General features: G+C 45.6%; 1 protein-coding gene across 3 annotated transcripts in view; it reads right to left on the bottom strand.

Annotated features, from left to right (window-relative positions):
* The window catches only part of NRF1 (nuclear respiratory factor 1), a 64,895-nt gene that overhangs the window by 37,338 nt on the left and 7,051 nt on the right, over positions 1-20,506 (bottom strand). For all 3 annotated transcript variants that reach the window (XM_058865256.1, XM_058865258.1, XM_058865257.1), the window contains exons 2-6: positions 10,994-11,225; positions 8,864-8,978; positions 5,851-5,977; positions 4,748-4,888; positions 202-360 (exon numbers count right to left, since the gene is read on the bottom strand). In XM_058865256.1, the coding sequence (XP_058721239.1) occupies positions 202-360; positions 4,748-4,888; positions 5,851-5,977; positions 8,864-8,978; positions 10,994-11,216 (765 nt within the window). In that variant the 5' untranslated portion in view covers positions 11,217-11,225. The remainder of the gene's footprint in view (positions 1-201; positions 361-4,747; positions 4,889-5,850; positions 5,978-8,863; positions 8,979-10,993; positions 11,226-20,506) is intronic.

Genomic DNA, 20,506 nt, shown 5'->3' with positions numbered 1-20,506 from the left:
CATTTCTCCACTGCACATCCACGACTCTTTTTCCCTAAAGCACAAAGCTTTAAGGAAACCTCTGAGCAGGACAGCATCCCTTCCCTCCTTCACACAGACTCTTCCTTCTGTCCCTCGAGGCAAAAATCACTCCCAAAAACCAAAGTTGAGGGGCAAACTCAGCCCTGTGCTCCTTTTAGAGGCAGGCAGGGAGACACCCACCCGCTGCTTCTGCTCCTCCGTGCGGACGTCGCTGCGGACGTTGGCCCAAGGAATGTCCTCGGGCCACCAGATGGGCTTGCAGCTCTCCTTGCCCCAGCCTGGCTTCCCACGACCTGTGGAATACTTCAGCATCTCGGGGATGAAGGCTCTCAGCTGTGCCTGGAACAATAAAAAGGTTGAGAGGCGTTTAGGAATTCACATCTCCGGTAGTTTTGAGGTGCGCTGGATGGAATTATTGTGTTCAGCTTCCATCCTCTTGGAGCCATCATCGTTGGGAGAGGCCTGAACGCCCAAGGAAGGTGGATAATACTTTGTCAGTTTCTCCCAAGACTCAACTTGGCAGCAGGTGGAAGAAAGGAAACAAAATTAAACTAAACATTTAAAGTAAATTAAATCAACAATTAAAGGAAAGCAAAATTAAAGCCAACACAAAATTCCAGCACCGAGGCACAAACACCCACGCTATTGACACTTCACAATTCAAACACTACCAGGAAGAGAATAAACCAGCCTGAAATGGGGAAAAAAAACCCAAATAAATCACGATAACCCATTAAAAACCCCACACTCTGTGTCCCTACAGTGGCAGGAACTCGGCCATGAGCTGATTTATCTTCTACAGAGACACTGCAAGGGGATGGAGCTTCAGTGACTGCTGAAATGTGGAAAGCATCTGACACTTCTCCAGCCCTGTGCTGCCAAAAGAAATGCAGAACTCACACAGGGTCTTGTGACAAGATTGGTTTTTGTAGCTGGGACTCCTTGGAGCACCAGGAAAAGGCTGGTTCAGCTGCAGAGCAGAGCAGGAAGGGGAGAGCTCTCCTTATGTCAGAGGAAATCACGTTTAGAGCTTAAAAACTGCATTTAGGAGCAGCTCCCTGCATCCCTTCAGAGCTTTTAGAGTAAATTATTTCATAGAATCATGGAGTCATTTTGGTTGGAAAAGACCTTTAAGCTCCCCAGCACTGCCAAGGCCACCCCTGCCCCACTTTGTCCCCAAGTGCCACATCCACAGGGCTTGGAAATCCCTCCAAGAATGGGCACTTCCCCCTGCCCTGGGCATTTCCAGTGCCTGACCCCCCTTTCCATGGAGGAATTTTCCCTAAAATCCATCCTGAGCCTGCCCTGGCCCATCCTGAGGCCGTTCCCTCTCCTCCTGTCCCCGTTCCCTGGGATAAGATCCCAAATCCCCCCCAGCTGTCCCCTCCTGGCAGGGAGTTGTGCAGAGCCAGAAATTCCCCCTGATCCCCCTTTTCTCTGGGATGAGCCCCTTCCCAGCTCCCTCAGGAATTCTCCAGCCCCTTCCCATCTCCCTCAGGAATTCTCCAACCCCTTCCCATCTCCCTCAGGAATTCTCCAGACCCTTCCCATCTCCCTCAGGAATTCTGCAGACCCTTCCCATCTCCCTCAGGAATTCTCCAGCTCCTTCCCATCTCCCTCAGGAATTCTCCAGCTCCTTCCCATCTCTCTCAGGAATTCTCCAGCTCCTTCCCATCTCCCTCAGGAATTCTCCAGCCCCTTCCCATCTCCCTCAGGAATTCTCCAGACCCTTCCCAGCTCCCTCAGGAATTCTCCAGACCCTTCCCATCTCCATCAGGAATTCTCCAGACCCTTCCCATCTCCATCAGGAATTCTCCAGACCCTTCTCCCGGTGCTCCAGCATCCCCAGCTCTGTTCCCCTCTCTGGAGAGAGGCAGGATGTTGCATCCATTGATCCCTGAACTCATTTCAAGCTGCTTTTTCCATATTACACATGGAATATGCAGCAAAGCACCTTTTTGCCATCCTGTCCGTGATCCACCTTCCACTGCAGAGCCCCAACACTCACCCTGACATGCTCCAGGTTCCCTGGCTGAAACCTGGTGAAGGGAGGAGAAATAATTCCTCCACAGAGGAATTTATTTAGAAATATATTGCTCATAGTCCAAGGGAGGAAAGAATTTGTTCTCCAGAAACACTACAATAAACAGGGGTTTATTCAACTCTGAGTGAGCAGAGCTGGGAGAAGGAGGAAAAACCAGAATGGAGCTGCAAAAGGCAAGGATTTATTATTATTATTCACTCCCAAGGATTTATTATTTAGCAGTAACTCTGCCCAATAATTGATTCAAATAAACCTGCTAGCAGTGGTTGGGTTTTTTTCATTTTTTGGGTTTTTTTTTTGAGTTGCTTGGTGCAAAAACAGTTAAAAATCTCCTTCCCTCATCAGCAATGCTCCTTGTTTCCAGCTGGATCAATTACTGGTCCATGGGAGCTGAGGGCTCAAGCTACTCAAGGTACTTGTTAAGGAGGGTTTGTCTTTAATCCACGGGGGAGACAATCAGCAGCACTGTCAGGGAGAGAGGACTTGGCTAATTAGTGCCCTAACGAGCCCAGGGGGCTCTGCCACAGGTAATGTCCCCCACATCCCTCAGGTGGGAACATTCAGCCACTGTTCTGCTGACACCAACATCCAAAAAATCAAATTTGTGCTGAAAAAAAAAATATCCAGCAGCACCTTCCATTTTGTGCCCTTGGTAGTTTGGGAAGGGCTCAGGTGAGCTCGAGGATGGAGGATTTGGGAGAAGGTGTGAGAAATGTTTCTTTGCCACCCTTTGACACAGTTAAAACACTCAGAGTTTTAACTTTTCACGTTAAATTCAAGAATTAATGGTACTCAGCTATCCCATTCCCAAATGCAGCAGCCCAAAGCACAACCAGGCCCAGCTGGGAGAGCAGGAGAGAAGTTGGCAGGAGCTGAAGAGGCACCACCGTGATTTTTGAGAGGCCCAGAAAAACTTTTACTACCTCCTGCAATAACTAAAATAAATAAATAAGTAAATAAATAAATCATGGGGGCTTTAAAAAAAAACAAGAAGTCAGATTAAAGGACAAATCACAGTCAGAGCTGACTGAAGCACTGAACTCAGCTTGGTTAAACTCAGATTATCCAATTTTACTCCTCAATCACATCAAGGAGCAACAGAGAATGAGTTGAGGGACAAACTCAGCTGTCACCAAAGTCCAGAAAACACCAAGATTCACCCCCTGTGAAGGCTGAAAATCCCACTGCAACACAGGTTTTCCTGCCCAGCCCAAGGTGAGAGAAACATCTTTGCCCAGGCAAATAAAGGCTTTATTTCCCTCCAGACCACTGGGGAAGCAGAGCAATTAAAAGGAGAGTTATTTTCACCTCCTCACTGATGACACCTCTACACCTGCCTGCTTGCACCTGCTGAAAGCAGAGGCCTCATTTTTCCAGTCCCTGCCATCCTAATTATATTTATATATATATTTTTATTTTTGTTTCAGTTTTAAGCAGGGTTTTGTGCAACTTGGTTGCAAAAAAAAGCTGATTTTTTAGCAGAAAATACAAATAATTATACTGGAAGCTCTGGGAATCGGAATTTCCACAATAAATGATGACACCTCTGTGCACAGCTCAGGAGAAACCTTTCCACAAAACTCTTCTGAGCTACCTCACTGTGCTGGAACGATGAGGGCCATTCCTAAAAAAGATCTTTGTTTTTCTACCATAAAGCAGCAGGAGAGGATTTGAAATCAGAGGTTCTACATCAGCACTTTGGGCTGGCTGAGCAAAGGCCCTGCAGGACAAGGAGGAGAAAAAAACATTTCCATGGTACAAAAGCTGCTCCTGCAGGTGCCACCTTTCACAGGAGTTTAAAAATCCAAGAAATCATTTTTGTCTTATTTGTCAGGGATTGGGAAAATGATCTGGACCAGCCAAAGCACGGTGAGCTTAATGAAATTTTATTATGAGTGTGAGCTTGTCTGATTCCACTAAGAAATGGTGTTTTGAGCAGGGTGTGACCTCTGCAGAGCACAGAAAAATCTGCACATCTTTGCCCTGCTCCAACACCACTTTGTGTGCTGCACTTTCCATCTCGCTGCTCCCTCGGGAAAAAAATTGCCTTTCAGCATTTGAAATGTGTTGATATTTCAAATTACAACCCTCAGAGCCTCCTGCAGGACACACCTGCCTGAATTCAGGTCCTGCATCCCTGGGGAAGGAGATTTCCCTGCAGATGAAGCTTCCCTGGGGAGTCCCCGGCACTTTCTCCCAGCAGTGAGGTCAGCAAGGGGCTGGACCTGGAGAGAAAGGGAATTCCCACGTGCCCAGGGCAGGTAATTCCCTGTCTCCAACAAAAATATCTCGCTCAGGGTCTGATCTGGGGTTAAAACTTCGGCAAACTCCCCTCTGCTCCAACCCACAGCAAGAAACAGAGGAGGGAATGAACTACAGGACACAGAAAGGTGTGTCCCAACCTAAAGATTGTTCCTAAAGCCTGGAACAAATATTTTCCCTGTTCCCACTTTCTGGGATGCTCCCAGCAGCCTGAACTCTCCTCTTTCCACGGAGAAAATCAGCAAATCAGCACCACTACCAAAGCTCCACATCCAACCACAGCCTGAGCTGTCACAGCCCCAGGGGAAGGAGGAGATCAGAGCCTTCCCCTGGAGAGAAGCCACACAAAAAAAAAAAAACCAGGATGTGACTTTGAGATGCCAAACATTCCCTCTCTTGTCCCCTGCCTCTGCTGCTCACCTGGGTCATCTTGTCCACGGAGACAGGGATGCCATCGATGGTGAGGGGAGGCAGCTCCGAGTTGACCTCCTGAGGGGCCGGAGCGTGCTCGGCCAGCGCCGATTCCAGGTCTTCCAGGATGGTGCTCTTGTACTTGCGTACCTGTGGGGAGTTGTTAGGCTCAGGTAAACAAGGTGAGCAGCAGCAGGAGAGGAGCAGGATGCAGCCACGTTCCCCAAGGTGCTGCAAAGAGGGGCACAGCTGGCAGGAAACGCCCAGAGGTCCCCGAGGCTCAGCCTTTGCTGATGAAACTTGAAGTAACACTGGCAAGGGAAGAATTTGGGGGAGGAAAAAGTTCTGAAGCCAGAAATTGTCATGGGCAGGGTCTGCAATAAGGTGCAGGAGCTGGCAGCAGAGCTGAGCTCAAACATGTTGTTGTTTGGGGTTGTTTATTCTGGAGAAAAGGGGGATCAGGGGAGAATTTCTGGCTCTGCACAACTCCCTGCCAGGAGGGGACAGCCAGGGGGGATTTGGGATCTTATCCCAGGGAACAGGAGGAGAGGGAACGGCCTCAGGGTGGGCAGCAGCAGGAATTTCTCCATGGAAAGGGTGGCCCTGGAAGTGTCCAGGGAGGTTTGGAGTGTCCATCCCTGGAGGTGTCCAAGGAAAGGCTGGAGGTGGCACTCAGAGCTCTGGGTTGGGGACAAGGTGGGGATTGGACTTGATGTCCCTGCTTGTCCAAGCTTGGACTTGATGATCCCAGAGGTCTTTTCCAGCCTCAGGGATTCTGGGATTCTGTGATGATGACCTGTTCCCTCTGATTTTTAATTCAGGGTATTCCCCCCTGGTGAGATGTTCCAGGCAGACATTCCTGCAGAGGAGAGAGGACCTCAGCGCTGCCCTCGTGTCGGGGAATCACAGGAAAATTCAGGCTGGAAAAGATCTCTGAAATCACTGATTCAACCAGGTCCAGCACTGCATTCCATTAAACCTAAAAACTCTGTTTTCCGGGGTTTTTAACATGACCTTCAGATCCTCACCAGGCTTCCAGGGCTGCCCTGAGCAGAACAAAACCTGCAGGGAAGGTGAGGAACTTCTTTCCTCACTTTCCTAGGGACACCTACCACGTTCTCCAGGGGTGCAGCACCGAATACTTTGAAGACAGGGTTGGGTTTGGAGGGTGAGATGCACAGGACGATGGCCTGCTGCCCCACTCTGGTGGTGTACTCATCCAGCGTGGCCCGGAGCTTCCTGAAACACAGGAAAAACAGGGAATGAGCTGAAAGCCCTGCAGAAACACAACCCCTGTGAGTGCCAGCTCCTTTTCACAAAGCAGGTGAGAAACAGAGCCCCAGCTGCTCAGCTTGGCCACGTATTGGGTTTATTCCTCCTCTCCACAGGCCTGCTGTGCTCCCTGCAGTCACCCAGCAGCTCAAATGTCAATTATTCTCCCTTCTCTCATTTTCTCACTGATGAAAAAAGAGAAATCACCAGAGCAGCAAAGCTGGGGCAGCAAGAGTCTGAACTTCCACTCTGTCCTAGCGACACAAAACTTGTGTTTTGCTGAATGATTGATCAAAAGATCCCTGCAGGCAGAGGCTGTTTTACATCCAGATCATAGCAGATCATCTCCTGGCCAATTTATTTCAATCTCCAGCACCAAAGTCCTCCTCAAACCAGATCTGGAAGAATTCAAGCTACAGGACAGGCAAGAGCTGGAAATATTGCAACAGCTCAGCACAGGAAACCCAGGTGTCCCAACACCTGCCCCATCAGCAGCTCCCTTCGGAATTAAAACGTTCCACTGGATATTTTCTACCTCTTATTCCCTTTTAAGCAGTGCAAGAGTCAGAAATGGTGGCAGAAACTCCAAAAGAGAGAGAGAGAAGTAGCGTTTTCCTCAGAAAAATCTGAGCACTCCGTGAGGTGACAGCTCAGTCCTTGTCCTGGTCATTTCAGAAATGACTGAAATGAGTTTTTGTTGCCAAAAAAGCACCTCCAGCTTTGATCCCACAGCCAGGGGTTTGAAATTTGATTCCCAGTGGGGTGAAAATCAAGCACAAATGTGTGTTCAGCTGAACAGAGAGGGGAAAAAAAAAGATGTTTTGTCATTATTTTGATGTAGTAAAATGAAGTAGTTGAGAGAAAGGAGAAGAAATTATTCCTTCACTGAGCAATTTCTTTAAAAATAGATTGTGTGATATATATAATATAATATAATATAATATAATATAATATAATATAATATAATATAATATAATATAATATAATATAATATAATATAATATAATATAATATAATATAATATAATATAATATAATTCTATATAATATAAATCTATATAATATAAATCTATATAATATAAATCTATATAATACATCCATATATATCATAAATAATATATATTAATATTAATAACATTATATATAATATCTATATCATATTATATAATATCTATATAATATATACTCTTAATATAATTAATAATATATATTAATGTATTATATTATATATAATCTTAATAATATATAATATAGATTAAAATCTTAATAATAACAACACATTATATTCTTAATAGATAATCTTAATATTAGATATAATATTGTAAACATTAATAATATATATAATATATTTAATATCTTTTATTTTAGTGTTTTTCTATTTATCTATATTTTATATTTTTATATTATATTATGTATATAATAATAAGGTAATTATAATTTTATGTATTATATATAATTATGGTTATATATAATATATTTTATAATTATAATAATGATATATATATAATATTAACTATATCTATTATAATTTAATCTTCATCTATTAAAACATATTCCTGTTTCAAGGGAGAAAAGGATGTTTTCTTCAGAAAAAATTCAATAAACACAGCTGAGCTGGGGGAAGGAGGGAAAACCAGAATGGAGCTGTAAAAAGCAGGGAATTCACTCCCAAGTATTTATTATTTACCAGTAACTCTGCCCAATATTTTAACATTAACTACCCAATGAGATCCCAAACAGCACAAAAAAGCAAAAATTGCTTTGTTCCAAAATCTAGGGAACAGTAACAGGCAATATTATTTTAATATTCACAAATGTTTCCAGGATGTAGAATTTCTGCATCCCATCAGATCCGGTGTGGCTCGGGGGCCATCAGGTGGGCAAACAGCCTCAGAGCACCTGGAATGCAACACCTGGAGAGCTGTGGAGCTCTGGTGTCTCCACAGGAAGCTTTTTAAAAGCCAAAATAAAAATGTTTCAGCTCAGGCAGGAATCTCCCCTTGATTATTCTTCCTAAAACTGTGCGTCTTCAACGTGGGGTTTGTCCAACAGCAAAGGAAATTTGGATACACACCCACTGAATTTGTTCCCAGAATGGTTTGATCAAGCAGAAAAGGATTTTTTTGTGAGGCAGATAAATCCTTTGATGTCTGGCTCTGAGATCCAGGAGAACACTGAATTTTATACAACATGAAATTGATGGGAATGTTTTCATGGTGACACATGAAAACAACTCTTAAAGTTAGATAGAAAAGTTAAAAGTGTGAGTGTGTAAATTAAAGTTTTTCTTAAGTCACTGGGTGAAAAGTTCAGAGTTTAAACCAGTTTAAAAAGCAAAAAACAAGATAGGAGGATTTAGAATGTTGTCTCTTTTCCTTCTCTCTTCTTCTTTTTCTTCTTCTAGAGGTTTTTGGGTAATAGCAGGTGATTGGACAGAAAATGTCACAGTGCAGCACACAGGTGATGGGTCATTGGGTCATTAAGAAAAATAATTAACGTGTCTATTGTTAATTGGATAAAAATAAGTATCAAGATAAAAGAACTGCGTAGTTCAGGGGCCATTTTGTGCCATCAGAACCAAAGTGAGCCAAAGAGACAAGATGAATTAAACTTGTGCAGAAAGTCTGGAGAGACCTGTTTTGTGATAACATCCTAATTAACACAAGAGAAACAAGATCCTAACGAGCTCTGGAGTTTTCTTCTGACCCGGAGAACTGAGATAAACGGGACTCCCCGTGAGAGAGGACCCCAAAAGATCTCAGCTCAGAGGAGCTGAGAAATCAAGGAGCAAAAAATGCAAGCAGAATCAGAGAAACAGATGAAAAAGTTTCAGCAGGGACAGGTGAGTGCTCACCTGAGCAAACGTGTCTGTTGCCTCTTCCGAATAGAGGGGTTGGACTCAAAAACGTGAGGTCGCTTCCGTTTTTTCCCCGTTGCCACAGCAGCAGCTGCTGCCATCCCCACAGGACCTGGAAATCAAAGTACAAAGGGTCTGTCAGTGCCATCAGTTCAGGAGGGACGTTGTCACCGTGTCCCCACCAGCCAGGAACGGGTGCCCAGGGTGTCCCCAGCAGGGAAGGTGACACAAATCCCTCCCTGAGCTCTGCTCTCCATTCCCCAGGCTGGCAAATCCCAGCTCAGTCCTGGGTGAAAATCACATACTTCATCCCAAAGTTTACAGAATCCTGGTTTTCATCTTCCAAAGACACTGAAAAACTCCCAAGATTTTGACTGATCTGAGGAGATCCTGGTGGCTGTGAAGAGGAAAACAGGTACAGCTCCACAAATCCTGCTCAGACACCTCAGCTGCAGCATCAGGAGTCTGAGGCTTTCCTGAGGGATTAAGGACCTGTTCTAATGGGAAAGAAATGTAAAAATCCAGAGTCTTCTGAAGACCATCCAGGCCTGAAAATCCTGTGTGCTAGAAGGGAAGGGAAAATAAAAATCCCTGCAGGATGGGAGGCTGGAAGATTCATAAGGGGCATGGGATGCTCAGGGTAGGTGGTGGAACCTCACAGGTTTGGTTTAAAGCCTGATACGGAGTCAGACCAGACTCCCAATGCTCAATTATAATTTTTCAATTATAATTTTTTCAATTATAATTTTTCTGCCAATCTGGAGGACATTTTGGCTCCACTGGGTGGAATCTATGATTCTGAAGTATTTTCCAAGTCCAGATATGTCAGGATCTTCCGTGGATCTCCCTGGGAGAGGCCTAAAACGTGAGCTCCCTAAAAGCAGCAAGGCCGCGCTCCCAGGTTATTTTTTAGTGTTGTTTATGTGGGGCCTGAACTAATTTTTGCTCTTTGACATATTTGGTATTTTAATTTTGTGACTTGAGGCAACGTTTTAGCAGGGAGCTTTGTAAACCAGCAATTCCCAGCACTTCTGTGATCCACACAAATGATGTGGGATTCAAAGCTGCAGGGACATTTTCCTGTGGAATATTCCTGTGGGTGGGATGGACCAGTGATGCCTCAGGATTTAGTTTTTATATTTTTCAGATCCTGCACTGCTTTAGTGTATAACTCTAAAACTCCATAGCCTGACAGCTGCTGTTCTCCTGTTTTATCCAGACAAAACAATTCCTCTCTAGGCCTGAAACTCAAGGACACCTCACAGCCTCAGGCCTCGAGAGATGCAAACAAAAGTGAACTGGGGGGGAAAACTTGGAGTAAATTACTTCATCACCTGAAGCTGGAATTAGAGGATTAACCCCTGATATGTAAATGAACCAAACCTATAAGTGTATGCAAAACTCATGACCATCACCCATCCTGGCTGCAGCCTCTGGAGGGATTCTGACTGCCCAAGGTGTGATGCCTCAAGCTTTGGCTTTGGAATTTTCCAGATTCTGCGCTGCTTTAGTGCCTAACGCTGAGCTTCACAAAGTGTCAGCGAGTTCTCCTCGCAGCTCAGACACAACAATCAAACAGATTTTCAAGATACAACAAATTATCAGATACAACAATCCTGTCCCAGCCCCAGAACCAAGGAGTTGCTGCAGCTTCGGGCACAGAAAGTTTAACCAGCAGCAAATTGATGGAGCAGTCTGGGATGATGGGGATTCATTAACTGAAGCTGTAATTGGACAATTAACCCCGATATGGAAATGGACCAGAAGTTATAAAAGTGTGAAATTCCTGACTCAGGGTCCACCTTGGGTGGAGCCTCGGCCGTGCTCCTGCACTCCCCAAGGTACCACCTTTAATAAATCCCAATTTTATTCCTTTAACTCTGCCCAGCCTCTGCTCCAGGGAGCCTCTCACAGCATCAGGTGATAAAATAAACACCCATTTTATTCTCTTAATCTTGTCCAGCCTCTGCTCCAGGGAGCCCCTCACAGCATCAGGTAATAAAATAAACACCCATTTTATTCTCTTAACCAGCCTCTGTCCTAGGCAGCCACTCCAAGGCATCACCAGGAGGTGATGTTGGTGATGATGATGATGATGATGATGATGGAGCAGCCCCCTGGCTTTACCTGCAGCTGCCAGGTGAGCGGTGACCTCGTCTGCAGCCGTGGAGTTGAGGATGTCGGAGTCGTCGTAGGAGGTGTCCTCGGGCGAGGAGGGCGAGTCCTCGTCGGCGCTCAGCATGCTGTGCTCCGTGTAGGTGGCCACGTGCACCTGCTGCACCTGCTGGGCCACGGCGTGGGCCTCGATGGTAGCCATGTGCTCTGCCTGGGTCACTCCGTGTTCTTCCATCAAGAGTCACTGGAAGAGGGGACAAAAAGCACGGGCTGTGAGCACGAGGGACAGAGATCACCTCCCCTGGGGACAGCGGATCACGGAATCACAGAATCACAGAATCACAGAATCACGGAATCACGGAATCACAGAATCACAGAATCACAGAATCACAGAATCACGGAATCCACAGAATCACAGAATCACGGAATCACAGAATCACGGAATCACGGAATCACAGAATCACGGAATCACGGAATCACAGAATCACAGAATCACAGAATCCACAGAATCCCAGAATCCACAGAATCCCAGAATCCCAGAATCCCAGAATCCCAGAATCCACAGAATCACAGAATCACGGAATCACAGAATCACAGAATCACAGAATCCACAGAATCACAGAATCACAGAATCACAGAATCACAGAATCCACAGAATCACCGGGTTGGAAAAGACTTCCAAGATCGAGTCCAACCCAGCCCCAACCCCTCAACCAAACCACGGCACCCAGTGCCACATCCAGGCTTTTTTAAACACATCCAGGGGTGGTGACTCCACCACCTCCCCAGACAGAAAATTCCACTCTTTTATCACCCTTCCTGTAAAAATCTTTTTCCTAATTTCCTAAACCAGCCTGTATTTCCCTTGGTGCAGCTTGAGGCTGTGTCCTCTCGCTGTTTTCTGGAGAAAGAGCCTGACCCCAGCTGACCCCAAGCTCCTTCCAGGGAGTTTAGAGAGCGCCAAGGTCTCCTCTGAGTCTCCTTTTCTCCAGGATAAACAACCCCAGCTCCCTCAGCCGTTCCTCACAGACCCTTCACCAGCCTCCTCTGGATGCACTCAAGCATCTCAACGTCCTCTCTACGCGTCTACAAGAAGGAAATAACTCTGCCAGGAGCCAGGAGAGGAACTTTAGGTTAAAGGTTTGGGAAAATCCACAACAGAGCACAGCAGCCAGCCACCAACATCCCTGCTGGAGGAAAGGTCCCCAGGACTCCTGCAGCCCTGAGGTTCCATGTCCCTCACCCACACCTTGAAGGGTCAAAGCTGGGGCTTGGTTTTGCCATGTCATGTTCCAGATTTCAGGGAAGAGGCCTGAGGGTGACACAAAGTCTCCTGTGACCTCAGTAGCTCAGGACACGAATGAGGACGCCAGTAGAGAATCCCAGGATCACTGAGGATGGAAAAGACCTCCAGGATCGTCGAGTCACACCCCCATCCCCAGCCCAGAGCACCGAGTGCCACATCCAGTCCTTCCTTGGACACCCCCAGGGACAGGGAGTCCTTGGGCAGCCCCTGCCTAGCCCTGGCCACCCTTTCCATGAGGAAATTCCTGCTGATATCCACCCTGAGCCTCGCCTGAGGCCGTTCCCTCTCCTCCTGTCCCTGTTCCTTGGGATACGATCCCAAATCCCCCCCAGCTGTCCCCTCCTGGCAGGGAGTTGTGCAGAGCCAGAAATTCCCCCTGATCCCCCTTTTCTCTGGGATGAGCCCCTTCCCATCTCCCTCAGGAATTCTCCAGCCCCTTCCCAGCTCCCTCAGGAATTCTCCAGACCCTTTCCAGCTCTGTTCCATTCCCTGGACACGCTCCAGCCCCTCCAAATCTTTCTGGTCAGGAGGGGCCCAGAGCTGGAGTCAGAGTCCAGAAATAGGCAAAGCCATCAGAACCCAAGCACAAATATCACAGAAAAGTGATTTATTTAAGGTGTCCAGTGGTAAAGCACCGAGCAAAGCAGCAGCTTACAGAGTCAGCAGGGCCCTGGAGCACACACTGGGAAGACAGACCTGTGCAGAAGGACCAGGATGGGAGGTAAAGGGATATTTTCAGTCTGTGCCTGCTGCACATTTGTGGAAAAGAAATGGCACATCCCTAAGATATTTTCAAACAGGAGAATTAGAACCTCAACCCTTAAAAACAGATTCCCCAAAGGGAATCTGTTTGTGCTCAGGGTAAAGAGCAGAAAGAGGTGACCAGCAGCAGGGAATAAGAAAATAAACAAACAAACAAAAAAAAAAAATTCTGATTTTGTAAAGCACAGTGATGCAATCACAGCTCCTGACTGACACCAGATCATGGAATGCCATGTGAGACATGGGAACCCAAACCATTTCATCAAGAGGGTTATTTTGACCAAACAAAGAGGTTGCAGCCAGGTGTGGGGGGTCTGTCTTTCTCCCAAGCCACAGGACAAGAGGAGCTGGGTTCAAGCTGTCCTGGGGAGGTTTAGATGGGATTTTAGGGAATATTTCTCCTCCAAAAGTGTTGACAGTGGAACAGAGAAGTGCTGGAGTCCCCATCCCTGAAGGGATCTAACAGACCCTGGGGACATGGTTTAGTGGTGGGATTGGCAGTGCTGGGGAAGGGTTGGAATATTCCAGTCTGAGGAACAGCAGAATTGTTGTTGTGAGACCGTCACAAACCTACTGAGGCTACAGCTAAAGCCAAACTAGCTTCAGACTCCCAGTCCTCCCTAAAAAGCAGCTGGAGTCCAATGATGCTGTTGTCCAACCCTGTTTACAACTTGGGTTGTAATATTAGAGCCATCCAAAAATAGCAGGAGTTCAAACGGTGCCAGCGAGGAAGGGACTGAGATGTCGAGGTACATTGAGACAAACTGAAAATTTCTGGTGGAAAAACAATCAGCCCTAACCTCCTCCTTCCAAGAAACTCAATTTTGCCATCACCAGAGGAAAATGGGTGGGAAAAAAATATTTCAGGTAAATCCTTACGGATCAGCTTAACAGATTTCCTAAGACACAGAGCTTTTCTTGATGGAGCAATGCAATGTTAAGTTATTTCTATCAAAATTTTTTTAAAAATCCATGGAAAACTGTGATCAGAATATGATTGATAGAGCACAGTAAAGTCCATCAGGAGACAAGACCCCAAGAAAATGGACAACACCATTGGAAGGAAACCTTCCACTCAAAGGTGACCTACACCTAACACCACAAACACTGAAACCTTGGGAAGCCGTTCCCATATTCAAATTATTCCTAAAGGACACAAGCCAGGCTTTGTGGGCCAACACCTTGACTGGTGAAGGTGTCACCATCCCTGGGTGGGGCTTGGATTTGAGCAGGGACCCAGGCACAGGGATGAAAGGAAAGCTGTTCCTGGTTTGCTTTAGAGATGAGCATTCACCACTCCAGAAAAGGAACATTGATCCCTGTTTTTCCCCCGAAACCGGAGCGCTTTCAGGCGCAGGGAAAGCCTAATGACACGGTGGCGACTGCCAAGACATTTCCTGGTAGCCGTGGCTTAGTCCAGAAGGCTTGGATGACAGCCAGAAGTAGTTTCAAAGCCATTTTAAGTGCTTATAAAAAACATGAGGATAAAGTCCCTCTCATCACACGGTGCAGCTGCTTCATGAGCGTGTCAGGGGTTCCTCTGAGGTCCTGCCAGCCCTGACCGGTGGCTCTTGACACGGTGGCGGGAGGAACACCAGAGACAGGAGGAAATTCCACTCAAACCACCGCAAAGCAACAGGAATCGGTCGCAAATCCCGTAAATTCTGCACCAAATTCAAACCCACGTGGGTTGAAGTGAAGGCCTCTGTGGTGTGATTGTAGCAAGCCATAACTCGATCCATAAAAATCCCACGGACACCATCCAGGTTAATGGGTGCTTAAAGCTGATAAAGTAAAAATTCCACACCAGAAAAAGTCATGAGGAGCAGCAGCACCATGGAAAAAACTCCCTTACACAGGTAAAACCTGGAATTATTTTAATTATTTTAAACCTTTTTGCCACTGGAGAGGTTTTGCTTCAGATGCTGCAGCGGACACGACTGAGACAGACTGAACCTGGAGATGAGCATTTATCCTCTGGAATGTTAAATCATGAGGCTATTTTTATCAACTCAGCCCACATCTCATTAATTTGAAACCCTGCTCAGATCAGCAATAAATAAAAGAATCGCTGGGTCTCGCTTCTTCAGTGGTTTAAATAATTTTGAAAGGAAGCAAAATAGGAATTATATGGAGATTTTGAAAGACCTCATGCATGCTCATGAGAGGATCCCTCCTAGGGTCCAACCATGAAAGGGACCTTGGGGGATGCAGGGGCAAAGTTTTAAGTGAAATTAGCTAGATTTAGATCAGACAAAAGGAATAAATTCTTCCCTGTTGCCCAAAGCAGCTGTGGCTGCCCCTGGATCCCTGGAAGTGTCCACGGCCAGGTTGGACACTGAGGCTTGGAGCAGCCTGGGAGAGTGGGAGATGTCCCAAAAAAAGGGGACAGCACTGGATGGGCTTTAAGATCCCTTCCAACCCAAACCATTCCATGATTCCACCATTCTGAAATAGGGTGGGAACAGCCAATGGCACCCAAAACACCAAATATGAGGATCTTGTGTTTAAATTGATCAATTGGTTTGACGTTCTTAAGAAATTTGCTTCTTTGCTAATTATCCCGATTGTCAGGGTTCAACCTTCATATTTTCATATCCAGAGTGAGTCATTCTGGGTGGAAAACCAAACGGGAAAAGCTCATCTGCACTCTGTACCACCAACATGAAAACAAACACGACATTTCATAAACGACGCTGAAATTTTATAACTGAGACGCAGGAATTAGCGAATCCCCAATGGCAAACGGAGAGATCAGCTCTCACACAGACTGCTGAGGCTGCACAACACTCTTGCACTCTTGCAGATTGAGGCTTTTCACATCATTTCCCCCAAAATCATGCCTTGTACTCAGCAAAAGCATGGAGGAGGGGAGAGACAAGTCGATGTCGTGGTTGCTCAGTCAGCTCGGGGGACATCAGATACTCCCTGGGTTTTTTAATTTATTTTGGTTTCATTTGCTTTGTTTTTTGAAGTTAAAGGATTTATTTGAGAGGGCCAAGCCTACACTCTTAGGAATAATCCCTCTGGTTTGTTTTCTGGTTTCTTTCAAAGGAATGAAAACACTCCTGGTTTTCCTTCCCCAAATTCTGTTTGATCTCTGCTCACCAATTCCTTACTGACAGCCCTGCTCCACACAGGAACTCGGCACGGAGCACTTTGGCTGGCACTACACGGGAATCCCAAAAAAGAAAGAGAAAATCTGGTTCATTCTTCAAGCTGGTCCCACTCCTTGTGCTTTCACTTCAGGGAAATCCTGCTCCAGGTGTTTTCCAGAAAACCTGCAACACCTCCTGCCTTTCTTCCGCTCTTCTGTGAAGCTGAGGAGCATCTGGAGTTTAATGGCTTCAAAGCTCTGCCATAAATAAGTCATTTTCTCAGCATTAAACAACTTCACACCGGCACTTTTGTCCTGGGAGGCGGCTGCAGGTTCTGGATGGTGACCCAGGACTTCCCACCTGCTCCTGCTGAGCTCCTCCTCACTCCCAGAAGGGTAAGGAAAACCCCACTTCCATTTATTTCCTTCCATTTATCGGCAGCCCGTGGCGGGGAGGGATCAAAAGTACCTTTGATGATCCGGGTTGATGTGATGTGAAGGAGATTTTTCAGTCAACTGGGTCTCACTTGGTGGATTCAATCAGATTAAAAAGCACTTCCTCTGCATTTAGTGCTCAGGAATGTGTTGTTTAAAAAGCTGCTCCCAACTTCCGGCTGCGCCTCTCGATAAATTCCAATTTCCCTGCAGAGGCAGCCTGGGATAATTTGCGAGTGAAAACTGATCTTAGCAAGAAATCAATCACTGGCCATTTACTAATAAAATGAAATCCTGTTTGAGTGGAATTATACCTTTGAAATTGTCCAGTCCTGCTTTTCCTGTTCCGGCACAAGACCCTCTACGCGGTTTTTCAGGAGAGCGGGAACATCCCGGTTCATCACCTGCACATTTCTGATACATCACATTTTGATGGTCACAACCACAGAGAGCCAACCTCATCTGTGACCAAACACAAATCCAGGGATGGAATTCCGTGATTTTCACTGTGAAATCAGCGGTGTCCGCCAGACCTCGTTAGTCTTGAGGGATTTGTGTCTTCCCTCTGATGAGAATGGCCAGAAACGAGGTGGTTTTGGGGTTCCTGGGATGGTCTGAGGGGAGGTGTTGGGGTCAGAAGCACAGAAAACAGACATTTTATTTATCTGTGGTGCCTGACACCCAAGAGAGCGCTGAATTTCACATAACACCGTGGAGACAGCTTTTAATCAGAGAAATTGGGAATGTCTGTAAGTAGATAGAGTTTTCTTAACTCACTGGGGGAGAAAGAGTTTAGGGTTTAAGCTATATTAGAAAATCAAAGACAATATGGAGAACTTTCCCTTTCTTCTTCATCTTCTTCTTCTAAGTGTTTTTGGGTAATAATGAGTGATTGGATAAAAGAAATCTGCAGTGCAGAACACAGGTGTGGGGTCATATTCTTCATGAGAAAAATAACTTACTTGGTATTTGATTATTGATTATTTGATTATTGATTATTGGCTCTATCAATCATATTCTGATCACAGTTTTCCATGGATTTTTTAAAAAATTTTGATAGAAATAACTTAACATTGCATTGCATTGGATGATTGGATTATTATATTGATTATTGGATTTGTTATACTCCAATTTTAATTGGAGTAATTATATCAAATTACTTGATTATTTATTGGATAAATAATCAAATTATTTAAATATATTTGGATAAACAGACATATAAAAGACCTTGGGGAGATTCTTCGCTCTCCCTTTTTCCACCTTTCTATTTTAGTGTGTGGAGCTCCTTGTGTTCTGTGGATATGTAATATCACAAATCAGGAAGGAATAAACAACCAAGCCTGAACATGAGAAAATAATCTCTGTCTTGTTAATCTCAGTCCTGGGGAAGAGGAAGCCAGCCACCAGTGTCAGGGAGGATTAGAGGACAACCTTTAAAAAGGAGGAATGGCCAAGCCTGGTGTTGTCCTGGCTCTGTTCCTCCTCCACCTCCCAGCCAGGGCGTGGAGCTCCCTCACGGCATTTCCTGACAACGCTGGAAATGAAGGAATCGCTTCCAGGAGAAATCAGAGCTGCCAGGAGCTCCGTGCCAGCCAATTCCAACAGCACCAGCTTTTGGGAAAGCCCAGGGAAAAGCTCCCACTCCCACCACCAAAGCCAGTCCTAGACCTTCTCCTGGTCTTTTCTCCACGGGGACAGGAGAAAGAGGAAGATCAGGTGTCCCCAGCGGGTGATTCCAGACTCCAAATCACAGAGATTCGGCTCTTTCCGTGATTTCCACGTTGCATTGGCATCCCTCACTGGGTAAAAATCATTCATTAATTCGTATTTAGGGTGAATTTGATACCATTTCTGTATAAAACTGCGCCTAGAGGGAATCACCCCAGTGGGTTTGATAAGCAAACAACACCATTCACCAGGATAAGCTTGATTAATATCTCACTTATTACCACAACTCATTAAAAATGCACATTCAAATACCAAAATCCCATTTTCCACAGGGGAAAAAAACCAAAAACGCTCCATTTTTCATGAGGAGAATTTTAAGGTTTACACCTCAACCTGATAAAAAACAGCTTTTTTTTTTTTTTTCCCCCAGTGGAGCACCTGCCCCTCTGGAAACTGCACAAGATTTTGGATTTGGATTTTCTTGGGAAAGACTTTCCAGGATTTTCCAGGACTGGAGACACCGACTCCTGTCAGCAGCACAACTGATAGCAGGCACAAAGCAAGATAAAACACTCCAGCTTATTCCCCTCCTATCAAGATTGAAGTGAACATCTTATTTATGTGGCTGGCACGGATGAGGTGACTCAAACACCACGAGGAACAACAGGAACCAGCTCTCGTTCCACAGCGTCCTCCTGTGGCATAACATTAGTAAAATGATCCTTTTAATTAGCATGGGAAAAAACAACAACAACTAAATAAATAAAAAATAAATTTTAAAAAAATCCCAATGCTCTCGGTCTCAGTGTGAAAAGCCCTGAAATCAAATGGATTCTAGCAAACAAAATCAAAATTCCTTCTATTATCGCGCTTTTTCTGTCACAATCTCACATCAAAGTGCAAAGAAATCCCCCTGAAGGAAAAAAACCTCACATGTGGCAGGTGTGGAAAAGAAACAAATAGGATTTCACAGGTATTTATTAGGATAAAACCTCCTACTTGCTGCTGAGAGCTGCCACTGGGTGATGTGACAGGACACATCACTGACTCCTTTTTGCATCTCCATTTCAGATATTTAGCACCAGGTGAACACAAGGATGAGGTGAATTCCTGAGTCCTCTCCAAGACTCTTCTCAAGCTTTGGCAAATAGCCAAATTTGCCAAATATTAAGAAGAAATATTTTTTTCTTAATATTTGAAATATTATTTCAAAATAATGAAATTGAAGAATATCTTTTCTTCAATAAAGAAATAATTTCCCAGTGGAATCGGCCCTTCCCAGGAAGACCCCGAGGGGAAAAAAGGGCACATTTCACCTTTGGAAAAAGGCACCACCACATCCCAGCCTGTGCCAGCCGAGTGTAACCCAAAACTGGAAGTGAAACTGCACCCCAGAACTGTAAACCACTGGATGGAATTCTCATTTAGCATTCCCGTGCTTGTCCCAGGCTCCACAGGAACCATTTGGGGGTGACTCCCCCTTACCAGGATCCACCTTTTTCCCTAAAATCTTTTTGCAGGATCTGCCACAAGTTGAGGAACCAGAACATGAAAAATGCCATTCTCTGAGGTAATACTTTGCCACCTTACACGCTTCTCGCATTTTATTTAAACAGCCACACAGAAATCCCAATTTTAACCTATTTTCCTCAGACCTGCAGAACCCAGGAGTCGTTTTAACAGCGTGAAGCGAGTTACTCATCTTTAGTCAATTCAGCTTTTTTTTTTAATTAACAGGCAAAAATGGTTTTTTAAGAATTCCTAACCCAGTAAGCACAGGCTGCTGTTTGGTGCTGGCTCGGCACAGAGGCGGAGCCCTTGGGATTACTGCTGGAAAAGACGGGAGAGCCGGCTGCTGTAAGGTGCAAATGTTCCCAGTTTTAATCCTCTTTTATGGAGAGAGAGGATTAGTGGTTATGCTGGAAAAGAGGGTGGCAGTGGGTAACACAGAAAGGTTTGAGCAAGAGGGCGGTGACGGAGATGCCGCGGCCTCGTCCCGACGTGTGAAGGATCCACGAGTCCAAGGAGCCTTGGCTACATCTGGGAATATCCTCAGCTGGAAAGGATCCACAGGATCATCGATCCAACTCCTGCAGAGACACGTCAACAATCCCACTGTGCCCCTGGAGCGGTGTCCAAACGCTCCTGGGCAGCCTCGGGGCCGTGATCATCCCCTGGGGAGCCTGGGCAGGGCCAGCACCCTCTGGGAAAGAACCTTTCCCTGAGATCCAACCTGATTTCCAACCTGATCCTGTTC

The sequence above is a fragment of the Poecile atricapillus genome, chromosome Z (assembly GCF_030490865.1).
Source record: "Poecile atricapillus isolate bPoeAtr1 chromosome Z, bPoeAtr1.hap1, whole genome shotgun sequence".
Lineage (NCBI taxonomy): Eukaryota > Metazoa > Chordata > Aves > Passeriformes > Paridae > Poecile > Poecile atricapillus.
This window is presented reverse-complemented; position numbering and strand designations above follow the sequence as displayed.